The 22,992-nt window shown below is 41.4% G+C and overlaps 1 protein-coding gene and 1 long non-coding RNA gene across 3 annotated transcripts in view; one reads left to right on the top strand and one right to left on the bottom strand.

Annotated features, from left to right (window-relative positions):
- tmem44 (transmembrane protein 44) overlaps positions 1 to 18,818 on the bottom strand; it is a 55,711-nt gene extending 36,893 nt beyond the window's left edge. Inside the window, exon 1 of one of the 2 annotated variants that reach the window (XM_072572537.1) lies at positions 18,081 to 18,818. In XM_072572537.1, the coding sequence (XP_072428638.1) occupies positions 18,081 to 18,268 (188 nt within the window). In that variant the 5' untranslated portion in view covers positions 18,269 to 18,818. The remainder of the gene's footprint in view (positions 1 to 18,080) is intronic. The other variant, XM_072572536.1, reaches the window with a different exon arrangement.
- The window catches only part of LOC140478913 (uncharacterized), an 88,656-nt gene that overhangs the window by 46,343 nt on the left and 19,321 nt on the right, over positions 1 to 22,992 (top strand). The window lies entirely within an intron of this gene.

The following is a 22,992-nucleotide window of genomic DNA, read 5'->3' as shown; positions in this document are numbered from 1 at the left end:
TCTGTGGATGAGTGCCATGCCTCTAGGAATTCCCTGGCTGCTCTGTTTGGCTTGTCCCAGTCGAACTCATGTTGATTGTCATCCGCGTGTGTGGTTACTAAGGATAGCTGGTCGTGTCGTTTCGTGACTAGTTGGTGTTCATGGTTACGGATCGTTAGCTGTCTTCCTGTTTGTCCTACCTGGTATCGAAACTTGCTCTAATGCCATGAGGGGTACGTCGGGTTCCAAGAGATCAATTGTGTTAGGGGACTCTCTAGTCCGAAGCACAGACAGACGTTTCTGTAGCCACCAGCAAAAAATCAGAATGGTGTGTTGCCTCCTTGGTGTCAAGATCCGGGATGTCTCAGAGAGGATGCAGAATGTTCTGAAAGGTGACAGGGACCAGCAGGAGGTCATTGTACACATAGGAAGGGAAAAAGGTGAGATTCTGAAGGAAGAATATATAAAGTTGGACAGGAATTTAAAAAGGTGGTCCTCTAGGGTAGTAATATCTAGATTACGCCTGGTGCTATGAGCTAGTGAGAGTAGGAATAGTAAAATAGCAGGAATAGGAGGATAGAGCAGGTGAATGCATGGCTGAGGAGCTGGTGTACGGGAAAAGGATTCACATTTTTGATCATTGGAATTTCTTCTGGGGTAGAAGTGGCCTGTACAAGAAGGATGGATTGCACCTGAATTGGAAGGAGACTAATATACTGGCAAGGAGGATTTAAACAAGTAAGGTGGGGGGGAGGGGGGTGGGTGGTGGTGGTGATGGTGGTGGAGGAGAGAGATTCCAAGGGACATAGTGAGGAAAGAGATCAATCTGAGACTGGTGCAGTTGACAAAAGAAGCAAGTCAAACAGTCAGAGCTGGCAGGAACAAAGCAGAGAACAAGGTAGGACTGATAAATTAAACTATTTATTTCAATGCAAAAGGCTGAAGAGGGAAGGCAAATGAATTCATAGCAATTACATATCATAGTAATTATAGAAGCATAATGGATGGGCAGGACTGGCAGCTTAATGTTCCAGGATACAAATGCTACAGGAAGAACAGAAAGGGAGGCAAGAGAGGAGGGGGAGTAGTGTTTTTGATAAGGGATACCATTACAGCTGTACTGAGGGAGGATATTCCCGGAAAGACATCCAGGGAAGTTATTTGGGTGGAAGTGAGAAATAAGACAGGGATGATCACCTTATTGGGATTGTTTTTAACCCCCCTAATAGTCAGAGGGAAACTGTGAAACAAATTTATGAGGAGATCTCAGTTATCTATAAGAATACTGGGGTGGTTATGGAAGGGGATTTCAACTTTCCAAACATAGACTGGGACTGCCATAGTGTTAAGGGTTTAGATGGAGAGGAATTTGTTAAGTGTGTACAAGAAAATTTTCTGATTCAGTATGTGGATGTACCTACTAGAGAAGGTGCAAAACTTGACCTACTTTTGGGAAATAAGGCAGGGCAGGTGACTGAGGCGTCAGTGCGGGAAAACTTTGGGGCCAGCATCCATAATTCTATTAGTTTTAAAACAGTGATGGAAAAGGATAGACCATATCTAAAAGCTGAAGTTCTAAACTGGAGAAAGGCTAATTTTGATGGTATTAGACAAGAACTTTCAAAAGCTGACTGGGGGCAGATGTTCGCAGGTAAAAGGGATGGCTGGAAAATGGGAAGCCTTCAGAAATGAGATAACAAGAATCCAGAGAAAGTATATTCCTGTTAAGATGAAAGGAAAGACTGGTAGGTATAGGGAATGCTGGATTACTAAAGGAATTGAGCGTTTGGTTAAGAAAAGAAGGAAGCATATGTCAGGTATAGACCAGTTAGATCAAGTGAATCCTTAGAAGAGTACAAAGGTAGTAGAAGTATACTTAAGAGGGAAATCAGGAGGGAAAAAAGGGGACATGAGATAGCTTTGGCAAAAAGAGTTAAGGAGAATTGGTTTTTACAAATACATTAAGAACAAAAGGGTAACTAGGGAGAGAACAGGCCCCTCAAAGATCAGCAAGGCAGCCTTTGTGTGGAGCCACAGCAGATGAGGCAGATACTAAACAAGTATTTTGCATTAGTGTTTACTGTAGAAAAGGACATGGAAAATATAGAATGTAGGGAAATAGATGGTTACATTTGAAAGATGTCCATGTTACAGAGGAGGAAGTGCTGGATGTCTTGAAACGCATGAAAGTGGATAAATTCCCAGGACCTGATCATCTTAGCTTCATTCCCCTCATTTAAGTCTTTGCTAGGCCAATAACATTTTACAATTTACATCAAAGACTTCAGGTCTTCAAAGTTTGGGAGAAGATTTGTAGCTCAGGTGCTCGTTGTTGTGGTTCTGTTCGCCGAGCTGGGAATTTGTCTTGCAAATGTTTCGTCCCCTGTCTAGGTGACATCCTCAGTGCTTGGGAGCGTCCTGTGAAGCGCTTCTGTGCTGTTTCCTCTGGCATTTATATAGTGGCCTGTCTCTGCCGTTTCTGGTAGTCAGTTCAAGCTGTCCGCTGTAGTGGCCGGTATATTGGGTCCAGGTCGATGTGTTTGTTGATAGAGTCTGTGGATGAGTGCCATGCCTCTAGGAATTCCCTGGCTGTTCTCTGTTTGGCTTGCCCTATAATGTAGTGTTGTCCCAGTCGAATTCACGTTGCTTGTCATCTGTGTGTGTGGCTAAGGATAGTTGGTCGTGTTGTTTCGTGGCTAGTTGGTGTTCATGGATACGGATCGTTAGCTGTCTTCCTGTTTGTCCTATGTAGTGTTTTGTGCAGTCCTTGCATGGGATTTTGTACACTAGGTTGGTTTTGCTCATGTTGGGTATCGGGTCCTTCGTTCTGGTGAGTTGTTGTCTGAGCGTGGCTGTTGGTTTGTGTGCTGTTATGAGTCCTAGTGGTCGCAGGAGTCTGGCTGTCAGTTCGGAAATGCTCCTGATGTATGGTAGTGTGGCTAGTCCTTTGGGTTGCGGCATGTCCTCGTTCCGTTGTCTTTCCCTTAGGCATCTGTTGAAGAAATTGCGAGGGTATCTGTTTTTGGCGAATACCTTGTATAGGTGTTCCTCTTCCTCTTTTTGCAGTTCTGGTGTACTGCAGTGTGTTGTGGCCCTTTTGAATAGTGTCTTGATGCAACTTCGTTTGTGTGTGTTGGGGTGGTTGCTTTCATAGTTTAAGACTTGGTTTGTGTGTGGCTTTCCTGTAAACCTTTGTGGTGAATTCTCCGTTCGGTGTTCTCTGTACCATCACGTCTGGGAATGGGAGTTGGTTGTCCTTTTCTTCCTCTCTAGTGAATCGGATTCCTGTGAGTGTGGCGTTGATGATCTGGTGTGTGTTCTCTATTTCTGTGTTTTTAATTATTACAAAGGTGTCATCCACATATCAGACCCAGTGTTTGGGTTGAATTTGCGGTATGACAGTCTTAAATAGAGAACACACACCAGATCATCAACGCCACACTCACAGGAATCCGATTCACTAGAGAGGAAGAAAAGGACAACCAACTCCCATTCCCAGACGTGATGGTACAGAGAACACCGAACGGAGAATTCACCACAAAGGTTTACAGGAAAGCCACACACAGACCAAGTCTTAAACTATGAAAGCAACCACCCCAACACACACAAACGAAGTTGCATCAAGACACTATTCAAAAGGGCCACAACACACTGCAGTACACCAGAACTGCAAAAAGAGGAAGAGGAACACCTATACAAGGTATTCGCCAAAAACAGACACCCTCGCAATTTCTTCAACAGATGCCTAAGGGAAAGACAACGGAACGAGGACATGCCGCAACCCAAAGGACTAGCCACACTACCATACATCAGGAGCATTTCCGAACTGACAGCCAGACTCCTGCGACCACTAGGACTCATAACAGCACACAAACCAACAGCCACGCTCAGACAACAACTCACCAGAATGAAGGACCCGATACCCAACATGAGCAAAACCAACCTAGTGTACAAAATCCCATGCAAGGACTGCACAAAACACTACATAGGACAAACAGGAAGACAGCTAACGATCCGTATCCATGAACACCAACTAGCCACGAAACAACACGACCAGCTATCCTTAGCCACACACACAGATGACAAGCAACATGAATTCGACTGGGACAACACTACCATTATAGGGCGAGCCAAACAGAGAACAGCCAGGGAATTCCTAGAGGCATGGCACTCATCCACAGACTCTATCAACAAACACATCGACCTGGACCCAATATACTGGCCACTACAGCAGACAGCTGGAACTGACGACCAGAAGCGGCAGAGACAGGCCACTATAAATGCCAGAGGAAACAGCACAGAAGCGCTTCACAGGAGGCTCCCAAGCACTGAGGATGTCACCTAGACAGGGGACGAAACGTTTGCAAGACAAATTCCCAGCTCGGTGAACAGAACCACAACAACTTCAGGTCTTCACTTGTCACATCCTGCCGATCAGTCAGAAACCCAATTCTGCATACTCTGTTTCCTGCCAGCCAGCCAAACATCTATTCATGCTAATATGTCATCCCCATTTACTGCAATTTCATGTGGCACCCTATCTTATCTAAGTACAGTGTGTCTATAACACATGCTACTCTTTAAGGAGATTCCAATTAATTGGTCAAATATAATTTCCATTTCATAAAAAAGACAGAAAGCAGAGGGTTAAGATAAATGGGTCATTTTTTGGATGGTGAACTATAACTAGTGAGGTGCCGCAGGGTTCAATTTCTTAGACCTCAACCATTTATAATCAATGTCAATGATCTGCAAGCAGACACAATGTAAAAGCAAAATCTGTGGATGACACAGAAAGAGGTGGGAAAGCAGGCAGTGTTGAGGAGATAGAGTTTACAGTTGGATATTGATAGTCTGGGAGAATGGGTCAGAATCTGGCGGATGGAGCTGAATGTGGATAAGGGCGAGGTTGTCCATTTTGGCCGGAAAAATAAAAGGGCAAGTTATTACTCAAATGGGAAACAGATACAAAATGCATCTGTACAGAGGGATATGGGTGTCTTTGTGCATGAATCACAGAAAGTGAGTTCCATGCTGTACAGCTCTATGACTCTGACTCTATGCACATGCAGCACATAATAAGAAAGGCAAATGGAATTCTGACATGTATTGCAAAAGGACTAGATTACAAAAGTAAAGAAGTGCTGTTACATTTAGATAGGGGATTGGTGAGACCGTATCTGGAATATTGTGTCCCGTTTTGGTCTCCTTAGTTGAGGATTTGGTGTTGGCAGGATTTGCCAGGATTTGGTGTTGGAGAGACTGTTAGGTCTGAAGGTTGATAAGTCTCCGGGACCTGATGGCCTGCATCCCAGGGTACTGAAGGAGGTGGCTCGGGAAATCGTGGATGCGCTGGTGATTATTTTCCAGAGTTCAATAGAATCGGGGTCGGTTCCTGAGGATTGGAGGGTGGCTAATGTTGTGCCACTTTTTAAGAAGAGTGGGCAGGAGAAAGCAGGAAATTATAGACCAGTTAGTCTGACCTCAGTGGTGGGAAAGATGCTGGAGTCTATTATAAAGGATGAAATTACGGCACATCTGGATAATAGTAACAGGATAGGACAGAGTCAGCATGGATTTATGAAGGGGAAATCATGCTTGACTAATCTTCTTGAATTTTTTGAGGATGTAACTCGGAAGATGGATGAGGGAGATCCAGTGGATGTAGTGTACCTGGACTTTCAGAAAGCTTTTGATAAAGTCCCACACAAGAGGTTAGTGAGTAAAATTAGGGCGCACGGTTTTGGGGGCAAAGTACTAGATTGGATAGAGAATTGGTTGGCTAATAGGAAACAAAGGGTAGTGATTAACGGCACCATTTCGGAATGGCAGGCAGTGACCAGTGGGGTACCGCAGGGATCCGTGCTGGGACCGCAGCTTTTTACAATATATGTAAATGTTATAGAAGATGGTATCAGCAATAACATTAGCAAATTTGCTGATGATACAAAGCTGGGTGGTAGGGTGAAATGTGATGAGGATGTTAGGAGATTACAGGGTGACCTGGACAAGTTAGGTGAGTGGGCAGATGCATGGCAGATGCAGTTTAATGTGGATAAATGTCTGGTTATCCACTTTGGTGGCAAGAACAGGAAGGTAGATTACTACCTCAATGGTCTCAAATTAGGTAAAGGGGCTGTTCAGAGAGATCTGGGTGTTCTTGTCCACCAGTCAATGAAGGCAAGCATGCAGGTACAGCAGGTCGTGAAGAAGGCTAATAGCATGCTGGCCTTCATAACAAGAGGAATTGAGTATAGAAGCAAAGAGGTGCTTCTGCAGCTGTACAGGGCCCTGGTGAGACCACACCTGGAGTACTGTGTACAGTTCTGGTCTCCAAATTTGAGGAAAGACATTCTGGCTATTGAGGGAGTGCAGCGTAGGTTCATGAGGTCAATTCCTGGAATGGCGGGATTACCTTACACTGAAAGACTGAAGCGACTGGGCTTGTATACCCTTGAGGTAAAAACAATGACTGCAGATGCTGAAAATCAAATACTGGATTAGTGGTGCTGGAAGAGCACAGCAGTTCAGGCAGCATCCAACGAGCAGCGAAATCAACGTTTCGGGCAAAAGCCCTTCATCAGGAAGCCCTTCCTGATGAAGGGCTTTTGCCCGAAACGTTGATTTCGCTGCTCGTTGGATGCTGCCTGAACTGCTGTGCTCTTCCAGCACCACTAATCCAGTATTGTATACCCTTGAGTTTAGAAGACTGAGAGGGGATCTGATTGAAACGTATAGGATTATGAAAGGATTGGACACTCTGGCAGGAGGAAACATATTTCCGCTGATGGGGGAGTGCCGAACCAGAGGATACAACTTAAAAATACGGGGTAGACCATTTAGGACAGAGATGAGGAGAAACTACTTCACCCAGAGAGTGGTGGCTGTGTGGAATGCTCTGCCCCAGAGGGCAGTGGAGGCCCAGTCTCTGGATTCATTTAAGAAAGAATTGGATAGAGCTCTTAAAGATAGTGGAGTCAAGGGTTATGGAGATAAGGCTGGAACAGGATACTGATTGGGAGTGATCAGCCATGATCATAATGAATGACGGTGCAGGCTCGAAGGGCTGAATGGCCTACTCCTGCATCTATTGTCTATTGTCTATTATCTATTGTCTAGGATGGATGCAGTGGCATTGGATGCAGTTCAGAGGAGGTTCACAAGGTTGATTCCAGGAACAGAAGAGCTGTCGTCCGTGGAGTGATTAAATACCTTGGGCTTGTTACTCGCTGGAGTTCACAAATGGCATGGGGGAGGTAGAATCTGATTGAAATGTATAAAATGCTAAAGGAGATTGATAAGATTGATAATGAACAAATCTTCCCCTTGTAAGACTGTCTCAAACAAGAGATCATATTTTATATATAGAGTGAGAGGAGGTAGGTTCAAAACTGCAAAATAACTTCTCTCAGAGGACTGTGAATCTGTGGAACTCACTGCCCCACTGGTGGAGGCAGATTCAATCAACAGATTCAAGAAAGAAATAGATATGTTTCTAATGAAAAGCAGGGTAAAGGGCTATGGGGAGCAGGCAGAAAAGTGGTGTTCACACCAAGACAAGATCGGCCACAATTGTTGAAAATGGTGGAATGGGCTGAAAGGGCTGAATTGCTTACTCTTGCTCCTAATTCCTATGTTCCTATGTTGCTTATGCTCCCATAAAACCATGCTGAGTTTTTCTAAGTGCTCAGCTGTAATCTCTTTAATGATCTATTTTTTACATTTTCCCCACACACAGACATCAAGCTAACTGGATTTGTTTCCTGTTTTCTAGCTCCTTCCCTTCTTGAATAAAGTAGTTATATTTCACATTTTCCAGTCTGCTGGAACCTTTCCTGAAGCTAGAAACTTCAGACACCAAAACACCAATGTACTAACTCATTAGCGACTGCTTTTAAGACTCTAAAACAAAGTCTTTCTGGACCCATAGACTTGTCAGCCAGCTGTTTGCTGAGTGCCACTTCCCTCATGATTGTAATGTCACTAAGTTCTTTTCTCCCTTCCACTTCCTAAATTATAGTGATCTCTGGAGTGTTTTGTTTGTATGGCTGATATTGAAAAAAGAAATAAAATATTTGTTCATTTCATCCAGCATTTCCTTATTATTCTTGATTAACTTTCTAGTCTCACGTTTTAGAGAATCAATGCTCATTTTAAGAACTATTTGCCTTGTTGAAACTCTTGCTATCTGCTTTACTTCCTCCTCCTGATTAACCTTTAAGTCATTCTCTGCCATTCTTTATAGTTTGGTCAGTCATCTGACCTGCCACCCAGTTTGCACAATCATACTCTTTTTCTTCAAGTTTGATACCTTTCCCTTAATTCCTTAGTCAGCAATAGTTGGTGAATCCACCCTTTATAATTTTTCTTAAGCGAGAAGTATTTTTAAAAACATTCTGAAATATCCCCTTAAATGTCTGCTACTGTATCTCTATTGATCTATCCTTTAGCCTTCAGCTGACTCAGATTTCATGATGACATAGTTATCCTTATTTAGGTTTAAAATACTATTCTCAAACCTAATCTTCTCTTTCTCAAACTGGAAGTAAAATTCAATCAGAGTTCATTCCTAACTAAGGATGCCTTAGCTCTGAGATAATTAATTAATCTTGCTACAGTACACAATACCAAGCACAGTATAACCTCTCTGGTTAGTTCACAGAGTCATAGAGATGTACAGCACAGAAACAGACCCTTCGGTCCAACCCGTCCATGCCAACCAGATATCCCAACCCAATCTAGTCCCACCTGCCAACCCCCGGCCCATATCCCTCCAAACCCTTCCTATTCATATACCCATCCAATTGTCTTTTAAATGTTGCAATTGTACCAGCCTCAACCACTTCCTCTGGCAGCTCATTCCATGAGCCTCTATGTGAAAAGTGCCCCTTAAGGGAAAGGTATCAATCTTGAAGAAAAAGAGTATGATTGTGCAAACTGGGTGGCAGGTCAGATATATCGTTCCCCTCTCACCCTAAACCTTTGCCCTCTCATTCTGGATTCCCCAACCCCAGGGAAAGGACTTTGTCTATTTACTCTATCCATGCCCCTCAATTTTGCAAACCTCTATAAGGTCACTCCTCAGCCTCCGACGCTCCAGGGAAAACAGCCCCAGCCTGTTCAGCCTCTCCATATAGCCCAAATCCTCCAACTCTGGCAACATCCTTGTAAGTCTTTTCTGAACCCTTTCAAGTTTCACCACATCCTTCTGATTGAAAGGAGACCAGAACTGCACACAATATTCCAAAAGTGGCCTAACCAATGTCCTGTACAACCGCAACATGATGTCCCAACTCCTGTACTCAAACTCTGACCAATAAAGGAAAGCATACCAAATGCCTTCTTCACTATCCTATCGACCTGCGACTCCACTTTCAAGGAGCTATGAAGCAACACTCCCTAGGACCTTACCATTAAGTGCAAGTCCTGCTAAGATTTGCTTTCCGAAAATGCAGCACCTCGCATTTATCTTGATTAAACTCCATCTGCCACTTCTCAGCCCATTGGCCCATCTGGTCAAGATCCTGTTGTAATCTGAGGTAACCTTCTTCACTGTCCACTACACCTCCAATTTTGCTGTCATCTGCAAACTTATTAACTGTACCTCTTATGCTCGCATCCAAATCATTTATATAAATGACAAAAAGTAGAGGATCCAGCAGTGACCTTTGTGGTACTCCACTGGTCACAAGCCTCCAGTCTGAAAACCACCCTCTGTCTTCTACCTTTGAGCCAGTTCTGTATCCAAATGACTAGTTCTCCCTGTATTCCATGAGATCTAATCTTGCTAACCAGTCTCCCATGGGAACCTTGTCAGACGCCTTACTGAAGTCCATATAGATCACATCAACTGCTCTGCCCTCATCAATCCTCTTTGTTACTTCTTCAAAAAACGCAATCAAGTTTGTGAGACATGATTTCCCACGCACAAAGCCATGTTGACTATCCCTAATCAGTCCTTGCCTTTCCAAATACATGTACATCCTGTCCCTCAGGATTCCCTCCAACAACTTACCCACCACCGATGTCAGGCTCACTGATCTATAGTTCTCTGGCTTATCCTTACCACCTTTCTTAAACAGTGGCACCACGTTATCCAACCTCCAGTCTTTCTGCACCTCACCTGTGACTATCGATGATACAAATACCTCAGCAGGAGGCCCAGCAATCACCTCTCTAGCTTCCCACAGAGTTCTAGAGTACACCCGGATTCTCAGGGGAACGTAGCACGAACAGCCAAGTTTCTGGTATTGAGTCTGGCTCTAATGCAACAAGGGGTACTTTGTTTTCCAAGAGATCAATCGTGTTAAGGGATTCTCTAGTCCGAGGTACAGACAGACGTTTCTATGACCAGCAGCGAAGTTCTAGGAAGATTTTTTTTTAAAGCAGTACAATCTCAAAAGCATTCTAGAAACTCCTCATTGAGGCTATTAGTTCCCATCTGATTTTCCCCTTTTATGTGCAGTTTAATGTCACTCATGATTATTGCCATCACTTTACCACAAGCTCCTTTGTCCTTGTGCTTACTATTTGGGTGCCTATAGATTATTTCCACTAGAGACCTCCAGCCCTACTATTCCTCATCTCCCCCTAAACTGATTCTACATCCCAATCTTTGATTAGGAACAGAGCTGCTTCAATACTACATCAATATCAAATACCCTCAATCTTCAAAATTCAGTCCCTGCCATTCTGCAGCCACAAATCCATAATGATTATCAGATCATATTTACTCACTTCAATGTGTGCCATCAACTTATTCACTTTGTTATTGAATGATATGGACATTCAGATATAGGGCCTTCAGTTTTGTTATTTTTGTAGCATCTAGTTTTGATTGATGGCAAGTTGTAGGCTCTGTCTCTTCCAGCTATTATCTGATCTTCATTTTCCACATTAGTATTTTGCTCTCCTGCCTTGACTCTATCCTTTTACTTGTTACTTTTAACTAAGGTTCATCCCTTCTCTTCCCCACCTTCCAAGCACAATTCATGAATGGACCGTCCAACCACACAGAATTCACTTTCCCCAGTACTACTTCTAGTGCCTTATGAACTGGAACCCAGTTCTCCCACACAGTCTTTCATCCACAAAATCACTTTTCTAATTTTATATATTCTTTGCCAATGATGACCTCAAGTTTTCTGCAGATATGAGTTCATGTCATGACTGCTCAAATTTTAATCAGATTTTGCCTGAAAAATGTCTTCTCCTGTATTCATAAGGATTGAATAAGGAGCCAACCGATGTGGTCAGCCAGAAGACACTAAACATTAAATCATTAAACATGTCAAGCTACAAAGAACTTAAAATTGTATGGGTGTGTTACAGGATATCCTGGTAAAAGAAAAGTAAGAGGTCTGAGTGCAACTCTTTCTTGCCAAAGGACACGGTGATTTTATTTATACATGATGATAATATAACACAATCATAATTTTATTATACTTACGAACTCTCTCACGATATGAAACTTCCTGGAAATGATATCCATGAATAACAGTGACAGTAACAAATATCAATAACATTAATAATACAAACTTGTATGGCAAAATTCAAATGCTGAATTCCTGTCATAATCAGACTTTTCTATCAGTAACAATTGGTTACTCTAAACAAAATCACAAATATACTGTTAGCTGTTACTATCTTTGGCAATATAACAGCAATAGAATTTTAAAGCAATTAATGAATTAATTGTGCAGCAACTTGGGGCAATGAATTAATATCAGGTACTGGATAATTCTTAATTAATTTATTTAATGCCACTTAAAAATTTTAAGCATACTTTATGAACAAACATGGGTGCCATTTTGTGCAAGCAACTTCCTACCAGAAATCACAGATGATTAAATAACATCTTATAAACAGTTTTGCTTGACCAAACAAATGTTGGTTTGGGATCTGATTATTCTCATTTTTTTCAAATACTTTGCAGCGATCTTTAACTGGCAGACAGATATCAGATTAGGAGATCATTGAGAGGTTATCCAGTTTGGTATGAAATAAGAGCAGGTTATTATTTAAATGGAGTAAGACCACAGTTACTATAGTAGGGAGATCTGGGTATCCTCATTTTTGAATCACAAAAAAGTTAACATGGCAATAAAACAAAAACTGTGGATGCTCGAGATCTGAAGCAAAATTAAAAAGCGCTGGAAAAGCTCAGAACAAAGGATCACTGGACTCAAAAATATTCACTGTTTTCCTCTTCACAGAAGAAGCCAGACTTGATGCATTTAGTCATAGAGTCACAGAGACGTACAGCACAAAAGCAGACCCTTCGGTCCAACCTGTCCATGCCAACCAGATATCTCGACCCAATCTAGTCTTACCTGCCAGCACCCAGCCCATATCCTTCCAAACCCTTCCTATTCATATAACCATCCAAATGCCTATTAAATGTTGCAATTGTACCAGCCTCCACCACTTCCTCTGGCAGCTCATCCATACATGTACCACTCTCTGCACGAAAACATTGTCCCTTTTATATCTTTCCCCTCTCAGCCGAAACCTATGCCCTCTAGTTCTGGACTCCCCAACCCCAGGGAAAATACTTTATTTATTTATCCTATCCATGCCCCTCATGATTTTATAAACCTCTATAAGGTCACTCCTCAGCCTCTGACGCTCCAGGGAAAGCAGACCTAGCCTATTCAACCTCTCCCTATAGCTCAAATCCTCTAACCATTGTAAATCTTTTCTGAACCATTTCAAGTTTCACAATATCTTTCCGATAGGAAGGAGACCAGAATTGCAAGCAATATTCCAACACTGGCCTAACCAATGTCCTGTACAGCCGCAACATGACCTCCCAATTCCTGTACTCAATACTCTGACCAATAAAGGAAAGCATACCTTGCTAACCAGTCTCCCAAGGGGAACCTTGTCGAATGCCTTACTGAAGTCCATACAGATCACATCCACCACTCTGGCCGTATCAATCCTCTTTTTTGTTTCTTCAGAAAACTCAATCAAGTTTGAGAGACATGATTTCCCATGCACAAAGTTACGCTGACTATCCGTAATCCGTCCGTCAGGATTCCCTCCAACAACTTACCCACCACTGACGCCAAGCTCACTGGTCTATAGTTCCCTAGCTTGTCCTTACCACCTTTCTTAAACAGTGGCACCACGTTAGATTTCTGCAGTACTTTCTACTTTTATTAAAAAAATTAACATGCAGGATTACAGCAGGTAACTAAGAATACAAATGGAATATTGCAAGATATATTATACATAACAATAGGGAAGTCTTCTTTTAAGTTCCTTCATAGGATGTAGGTATAGCTGGCTGGGCCAGTATATATTGCCTATTTTTACTTGTCCTCCAGCAGATAGCGGTGGCCTACTTGAACCTCTGCTGTAGGAAGACCCACAATGCCATTAGGGAGGCAATTCCAAGACTCAGTAACACTGAAGGAACAGAGATGTATTTCCATGTCAGGATTATGGTTGGCTCAGAGCAGAACTTGCAGGTAGAAGTGTTCACATGTACCTGCTGCCTGACCCTGTGCTTCTGGAGGAGTGGTTACGGGTTTTTAAAAGTGCTGTCTAAGCAAACTTGGTCAATTTCTGGAGCACATCTTCTAAATAGTATATATTGTACTGAACATGGGTGGTAGAGGGAGGAGATGCTTGTGAATGTGCTGCCAATCAATTGGACTGCGTTGTTCTGGATGGTATCAAGCTTCTTGAGTGTGGTTGAAGCTGCACTCATCTAGGCAAATAGGGAGTATTCCACTACATGCCTGATTTGCGCCTTATGGGAATCAGGAGGGAAGTTACTCATTGCAGTCTCATCTCTGACCTCCTCTTGTTGCTACAGTTTTTGTATGGTCTGAGCAGATTCTCTCCTGCTGGAGATGGCCATTGCCTCAGTTGTGAAGCAGAAATGTTACTTGCCATTTTTAGCTCAAATCCAGATATTCACCAGGTCTCACTGTATTTGAACATGGACTGCTTTAGAGAAATCAAAACCAGTGCTGAACATCGCTAATGACTGCACAAACATTCCCATTTCTGATCCTATCATGGAGGGAAGGTCAGTAATGAAGCTGCAGTAGAAGATGACTGGGCCCAGGACTGAGGAACTCCTGCAGAGATGACCTGAAGCTGAGGTGATTGACCTCCAACAACCAAAACCATCTTCCTATGTGCCAGTACCACTTCAACTAGTGGAGACTTCATCCACCTCCATCCCAGTTTTACTGAAGCTCCTAGGTGCCACAGTTGGTCAATTCTGACTTTAATATCACTCTCATCGCACCTCTGGAATTCAGCTCTTTTGTCCATGTTTGAACCAAGGCTGTAATGAGGTCAGGAGCTTAGTGACGTTGGCAGAACACAAATTGGGTGTCACTGAGCAGGTACTGCTTTATAGTAAGGTTAATGACACCTTCCATCACTTTACTGATGGTCAAGGGTAGACACGATGCGGTAATTGGCTGGGTTGGATTTATCTTGTGTGTATAGCACACACCTGGGCCATTGTTCCTAGTATCAGGCAAATACCAATGTTATAACAGGACTGGAACAGATTGGCTAGGCGTGCAGCAAGTTCTAGAGCATGTCCCTTCAGAATTGTTGCTGGAATGTTGTCAGGGCCCAAAGATTTTGCAGTATCCAGTTCCTCCAAACATTTCTTGATATCATGTGGAGCGAATCAAATTGGCTGAACACCGGTATCTGTGAACATGAATATCTCTTGAAGACGGAGATGGATTACCTACACAGAACTTTGGTGAGACCATACCTAGATTTTTGTACCTTATGAGAGAGGCAAATGCTTGCATTTGAGATACAAAAACTTTGTTTTAACAGGCACTCTCATAAACTGGCAAAAATTGTATATCTGAAATGTCAAAAGTTTACTGTATTATTGTGATCTCCATGATTGCCAAGGAGTCAGCTGAGGGTGCAAGTGAGAAGGCTCTCTGCTGATAAAGGTTTATTGAAGGCAAAGTTGCATTATTGTTTAAATGGTTTATGCTGTAAATAAAGTACAACAGTGATGTATATACCGCTGCGTTACATTTCTATTATTTAGAGAGTGTTTCACATTGGTCACGCGGTCCACATCACCGATCAGGATAGTTGATCAACTGGTGCTGTTTACTAAAAGTTTATTTTCATTCAAGGAAGACTCATTTGGCTAGTCCCAGGAATGAATAGGGTGTTATATGATGAAAGGCTGAGTAGTATTCATTGGAGTTTAGGGAGATGAGATGTTAATTTATTGAAACATATTTCCAAGGGAACATCTCAGGAGAGATGCTGAGAGGATGTTTCCTTATTATGAAAATCTGGAACAGGCAGGGGTGAGGAGTAGAGTTTCAGCATAAGAAGCTGCCCATTAGGTTGGAGAGGAAAAGGAATCTCTTCCCTCAGTGAATTATCAATCTTTGTAATTCTGCACCCAAATGAACTGTGAGGCTGTGTTACTGTGAATGTATTCAAAGCCAAGTAATTTTGACCTACAAGGGATTTGAGAGTTATGGGGGCAGGCAAGAAAGTTGAGACGACACTCCAATTACACGACGTTATGGAATGGTAAAGCAGACTTAAGGGACCAAATAGCTTACACCTGCTCCTTTTCTTATATTCTCATGTGCATTGATACCTTAGCAAAAAAAGAGTACCTTTGATAAGCAGTGTTAGTATTTAGTATTGCAGTGATTGACGGATGCCAATATGCAAAATTAGTCACATGAAATAAATAGATAGAAAATGATATTAAATGTTATTAAAATACAATTTAGCCACATCTTGAAGTATCCTGTCCAAAACATCGACTTTCCTGCTCCTCAGATGCTAGCTGACCTGCTGTGCTTTTCCAGCACCACTCTAACCCTAGGATATTTATTCATGCTATTTTTGTAACAGCTTCAATTGTTGGTCTACAAAATTCACAGATAAAGTCTGAACTGTCAGAATAAGTGTTTTAAAATACATTATTTGCTCAGAATGGCCAATTAGAGCTTTACAATCAATAGTTTTTGAACTAAAGTCCCTCATGTTGCAAGAAATGTAGGTATCTATAGACAACAGACCTTACAAAACAGCACATGAATATAATATCCAGAAATGTATTTTTGTTCATGTCTTAGTGGACAAAAAAAATCTAACAGATACCAGGAGATCCATTTGTTTTTCTAATAGTTTCATGTGCCCTTTTATCACTTAAACATATACAAGGGGCTTCAGTTCATCCGATCTGAAAGATGCACCCAGTGACAGCCTGACTTCTCTGAAACAGTGTGGCATTATTAGAGACTCCCATAGACAAAAGGAGGCATTGAGAAACATTCATTTGAGATAGGCTGACAAAATGAGAATTTTCCTCAGTGCTGTCAAACAAATACATGACATATATCAGCTCCCCGTTAGTATATTTGTAAAAGTTACTCGGTGCATCGGGACTGCACTGTCATCCCGATTACTCCCCACTTACCCCTGATAACCTTTCATTCCCTTGATAACAAGAATCCTGATAAAATCATCCTAAGAATCTGACTTTAAAATATTCAATGACTATTTTCTACCACCTTGGAGGAAGAGATGTCCAAAGACCTAATTCAGAGATCAAAATTCTTACCTCTGTCTTAAAACTCCTCTTCAAAAAGGGACCCCTAGTTCTAGAATCTCCCACAAGATGAACCATCTTTTGCACATTTACACTGTCAAGTCTCCTCGGGATCTTCTTTATGTTTCAATCGAATCAACTCTTACTTTTAACTCTAGTTACAAGCCTATCCTGTGCAACCTTTCCTCAAATGACAACCCAACCATTCCAAGTGTTAGTCTAGTAAACTTTCCCTGAACTTTTTTTTTGTTCACTTACTGTATGTGGGCCTCACTGGATTGAGAAGGTGGTGATGAGCTGCCTTCTTTAACCACTCCAGTCCATTTGCTATAGGTAGAGCCACAATGTTTTCCTTATTTAGGGAAGGATATAAATGTGTTGGAAACAATGTTGTACACAGTACACCAGATACAGTCTCATCACTACCCTGCATTACTGAAGCACAATGATCCTCCCTTTGCATTTATTCCATTCACAAATACTATCATACTGTAAAGCATTAAACTTCCTAACCATCTGCTATACTTACAGATTAATCCTGTGATTTCATACACCAAGCCAGCTCGATCCCTCTGCATCTCAGAGTATTGCAATTTAGACCATTTTAAGAAAAATGCTTTTTTAATCTTTCCAGCAAAAATGGACTTCAATTTTTGTTCATATCATAGCTCATTTGCCAGATCTTCATAAGGTGACTTCGCCCATTTTGTTTTACAACCTTTGTGATCCCTCCACAACTTACGTTCCTACCCATCTTGTCCCATCAGCAAATTATCAGCCATGCCTTCATGCAAATTAATTTATACAATTATTATACACGTTGAGTCTCCAGCATTGATGTTTGCGTACATTCAACTCAATATATTTTGTGAGTTTTTAGACCTTTAGAATAATTTCATCAGGATCCAGGGACTTGTCAGTCAGGTCCAACAATTTGCTCACTACCAATTCGTTCGGGATTTTAATTTTCTTGACATTCTCTCTTCCATTTCCGGACTTACAGCTATTCCTGGGATGCCTTGGACTTACTCCCAGTAATGCGGCACTCCCTCAGTAACTCAACTGTCAGCTTATATTATATTTAAATCCACAACTTCAGGAAAGAAAAAAAAGTTTGAAATAAAATGTAAACATGTAGCAGGTAAAGCTCTCCGATTGACACAGGATCCCTAAATTTATAGACCAAGCCATGTACTTCCAATGTACAAGGCTTCAAACCTGCAAGTGATTTTTTTCGCCTTACGTTCGTAACAAAAGAAGCCAACAAAAAGCTGCCTGAACTCAATACAGCCCCTCCCTTCAGTGCCTCAGTCTTTCACAGCTTCCTATCCAAATCATTTTAAAGGGCTCGGGAATTTATGCCATTCTGATCTGGCTGGTGTTCAAAAAAAATTCTTTCAGCTCCCCTCCTGCAGTCGGAGGCTGGAGGGAGGGGAAAATGGCACTACTCCAACAAACTCTCCCTTTCTGATTATTGGTGGAGGTGGGCTCCTAATACAGAAATATTGGTTATACTCACATAATGTGAGCGATTGCCCAAAATAGCATCGATAAAACCCAGAGCGCGAAGGAAATGCAAACTTTCTCCTGGACGAAACAGTTGATCCAATAATTCCAATTCCATAAGGAAGATGAATCAGCCAGAATGCCTTCGGCCTCAGTTATTCCTTCCAGTTGATTCTGATTGTTGTCGACCGGAGAACTCATCTTGACTTCACACTTTGTTTAGAAATTCACTGACACCGACATGCCGAACCCTCTTACTCACTCAAACGTTTGTTAATTCTCAAAATAAAAATCTACCTCGAAGCACCAGACTTTCCCGGTCACTGTGAAAGATTCAAATAGCCTAATTTGATTAGAAGTGGCCTCCGAATGGGCACCGGGATAGTTTGATTCGCCACTCTCACTTAGTAGAAGGGGACCGCCAGTTTCAGCCGCCGTCTCTTCCTGCTTTCAGGAGACGTAACAACTCTCCAGCCCCTAAACTATAATACGTTCAGGCAAAGAATGGGCGCAGTCTCAGCACAACTTTCCCAGTAAAAACTTCAGCAATCTCAACACGGAACTATTGTAGTTTATCCAAAAATAAAAACATACCCACAGGAACTCATTAACCCCAAAAGCATTGCCTTCTTCACGCTGGGCTAACATTTTTTTAAAAGACTGCAAGTTGTGTACACGGAAAAACCAGGCGCATAATCAAATCTCTTAAAGGTGCAATGCCCCCCAACAGCAGGATCTTTGGAAAACTTCTACGTTTTAAAGTATTTTTAATCAATGTTTCCGCTGTGTTATGGCACACTTCAATTACAAATCAATTATTCCCCTTTCTAAAAATGTCTTCAAGTGTTTGTCTAATTAATTTTTGTCCCTCCAGGTGGATCATTGTAGTTTAACTACACAAATCACAATCCTCATGGAGACGCTGTGGCTTAAAGTTACCTCCTATTAGAAAAGACATGCTTAACTTCCCGTCAGTCTTACCTTGACACGAGCTTTCTGGTGTAAACATGACCTCATGGTCAGAAAGCAAAAGCTTAATTTCAAGCAACTCGGAGACATTTGCAGCACGATAAAAACGCATTTTGGAGTTTTCACATGGCACAGAAATTAGAGGCAACGATTCTTAACTGACGCGTCATTTTGATTGTTAGCCTAAAGAATTAGACTTTAAATATTTATGTTCTTTGTAGTTTACTCCTAGGTAGTATTTAATTCTTGATGCGTAACTACTTAAAATTCTTAAGATCCTAGTTGACGTTAATATGGGTAAATTCAGATTTCAGCATGATCTGGCTTGATTGTCCAGAAGTTCTATTTTGGCAATTCCGTTCCAAGCCGTTACCAAGGGGCTGGCAATACTCTCAGCAAAAGAACAAAAATGACTACACACAAACGTGGGGGTGGGATGGGGTCAATAACTAGTTGAAATAGATTTATTACTCTGATCAAAAGTAAAGATTAAAAACTTTTACCTCTAATTGGAGGAGTTAGGAGTTTTGTTACACAAAAGCAAGGTACCTAAATGCACTTTTTGTCTTAAGGTTAACTTCTGTTAGTAGGTAAATAGTTTTGGAACTGCATAATCCTTTTTGACTAATCATTTTACCTAGCCCACCTTGTAAATATTGATCACTATCCACTTTACAGATCAGTATGGATTTTTAAAATGCACTGTAACTTTTCTCTAATGAAAACAAAGTGCCAGAGAAATTCAGGTCTTGAGGTCAGGTATTGAGACAGACCTACTTATGTCTCCATTACTGTTACAGATCTCCAGCATCTGCAGTCTGTAGTTTTATTTTAGTGTAATTTTCTGTATTAGCTTAATATTACTTTAAAACTTTGTATAAAAACATTGCAAGTTATTTACAAGTAGTCATTCCATACACAACTGGCACAGTAAACATGTCACCCAGCAGGAGGCCTCTAATAAGCATTGAGAAGTCACTGATCTGATCAACATTACACAAATCCAGCAAGATGTGTCAGATTTAACTAAGAATACGCACAAAATGAACAGTCTGCAAAGCTAAATCTGACTTCCTCTCCTGGAATTGGTATCAGGTGATCATGCATGCCCCACTGAACCAATTGAAGCCTAATCACATGCTGCCTGTATGAGGAAAACTCAAAGTGAGGTCAGGGGTACTCTGATAATGCCGATGTCCCTCCTTATTAAGTGTCATTCTTTCTGAATTTGTCCTGATAACTTTATATATTTGTGAACCTTGTCCAAACACATTCGTACCTGTAGTGGTCTTGTATGTGGTCAGACCCTGGAGGCTTACAATTAGTGTTAAATTGGACCTTTATGGCAACTTTGCAGATACTAACTTGAAAGGTCATTCTGCTACCAATTCAAAGCTCCTTGTTCAGCTTGTATGCTGTTTTTGTCTGTTTCCCTATAAACATCTACAATCAATGCTAATTAACTAAATAGAACCCCAAGACTCAAACTTAAACAGATCACTTGTTTCTTGGATGAGTTTCCAAAACTCCTCTTCAACAACCTCTGTTATAAAGATCTAAATCAATGAGGGCTTCTTTTCTTCTGCCCTAATATGGGGACTGAACTTCCCTGCTGCTAGTACATGCCTTTTTTCTCTAGAAGAAACTCTCACTGTCCTGGAAAGTCTACCCACACATTGACTTTCCAAGTGGTTTTGTCTTTCTAGAAGAATGTATTTGTATTTGTTGCACAGGACACCCTATACAACAGTGCAGCTGTGTTAGTTAGGCACTGGACCAGTCACATAAGAGATATGTAAAAGCTCTATTTAGATGCATGCAAACAAAACAGTGCAGTACCACTCTCAGGACTTAAAAAAAATAAAATTGGGCCCTCCCTTCCAAGCCAACACAATATTGAATTACAAATCAAATTCATTGCTATGTGGTTCTGTCCACTTTAGAACCCAAGTTTCCAAATAATAGCAAATCAAGAACCTTCACAAAGGCTTGATATACAGAGCAAGTTAAGCTTCTAACCATATTATGGTCACGAAGACGGTCAATTTACATCATTTCATCAAGTTTATCCCACCTGCAGCTCATTTCTTGAAATTCTCATAACATTTCTACCTCCATCTAAATGCATTCCATATTCTACCCTCCCTCAACTGGAGGTCATCAAAACCTTTGCTGCATGAATCTTTACATTCACATTTCTTTGCACACTCACTCAAACTGGCTCCCAGTGAAGCAATATGTACATTTGAAAAAATTCATCCTCATTTTAAAGCCCCTTTGTGGTCTCACTATCACCATAAATAACCACCACACCCATCTCCAAATCCCCTTAATCTCTTTCTGCACTATAGCCTTGAGATATCATTGCTCCTCCAATATCTGCCTTGAACCACCTGTTTTAAATTGCCCTCATGTCTACAGACATCAAAGCACTATGCATTTGATTTTTCCTCTTTCTACCATTTAGATATTCCCAAAATCTACCTACTTGATCAACCATTTGATCATCCCCTTTGAATAGGAGGTGTAGGGCTGGGCATCAAAAGTTGCTTCATGATGCCCTTGAGAAATACTTTGGGATTGTTTTGCATGTAAATACAAATTGCTCTAGTGATCTCCCCTCAAAAAAAACATGCTTGTGATCCCTTGTACCAATAGAAAGCCATCATTATTTGCATTCTGCCTTTCCTCTAGAGTATCACTGGATCACTTGTTACTTCCTGAATCTGTGTCCACCTTTCCAGCTTTGAATCCATCCGATCAGGTATTAAAATTACCCAAAAATCACAAACATCATTTCTCACTGCAAGTATGTTAGATTACCCCCTTTACAACTCCCCTACGAATCATCTTAATTAAACAATCATTCCATCACTGCACACTGTTGCCCAGTGCTTATATACAAGCTGTACCTTAACAACATCACAATGTTCCTTAAATGGCACATTCCAAATAACAAACTTATTAACAAACAAGGGCATTTAGTGTACAAGAGCACAATCACTTGTGGATTCCCCTCCAAAAGACAAGCCATTAGATTAGATTCCCTACAGTGTGGAAACAGGCCCTTCGGCCCTCCAAAGAGCAACCCACCCAGACCCATTCCCCTACACCTAACACTACAGGCAATTTAGCATGGCCAGTTCACCTAAAATGACACATCTTTGGACTGTGGGAGGAAACTGAAGCACCCAGAGGAAACCCATGTAGACACGGGCAGAACATGCAAACTCCACTCTGACTTAGAAAAGTACCACCTTTCCTTCACTGCTGCTGGGTCAGTTGCTGTGAACTACAGAGCACGAACTTTCCTGTGGATGTACCGACACATGAACTGCAGGTGTTCAAGGTGATTCCCGACCACTTCCTCAAGGGCAATAAACATTTGCTCCATCAACAATGCTCACATCCCATGAACAAGGAAAACAGCTATTAAACAATATCAGAATTACTGCATGACTAATTCACTTGCAGCTTATTCACTTTTTAGAATGTTTGGTATTCATGGTGTAAACAGAATCATTTTCATTACACACCATTTGTGTAACCCCAATGCCCTTAAATCTCTTCCCACCCCTGAAATGTCATTTGTGCACAACTGTGTGAAATTGATTCTAATATGACACATCTAAAACTAAACAAAGTTTCTTCCACATAATAATGTGGATTCTTAGAAAACAACATTTCCATTCTTTCTCTTCCATTCCCTACTTGCTTCTAAAAACCTGGTATTAAATTTGTACAGACATAACTAGCAACATTTACTCAACAAGAATAAACAATATGTTGAGTGTCAGCTAAATCTGACATTCAATACCACAACCTCCAGATATGGTGCACCGCCCCACTAGCCTCGCAAAACCAGTTTGAAAGCTGGTGACACTCCATTCCATTGGTGATCACAAAATGTGGAAAATTTTGATGACAAGTGCAGCCATTTTTGGGGAAAGAAAATC

This window comes from Chiloscyllium punctatum, chromosome 6 (genome assembly GCF_047496795.1).
Source record: "Chiloscyllium punctatum isolate Juve2018m chromosome 6, sChiPun1.3, whole genome shotgun sequence".
NCBI lineage: Eukaryota > Metazoa > Chordata > Chondrichthyes > Orectolobiformes > Hemiscylliidae > Chiloscyllium > Chiloscyllium punctatum.
The sequence above is the reverse complement of the archived record's forward strand: the minus strand, read 5'-3'. Positions and strand labels throughout refer to the sequence as shown.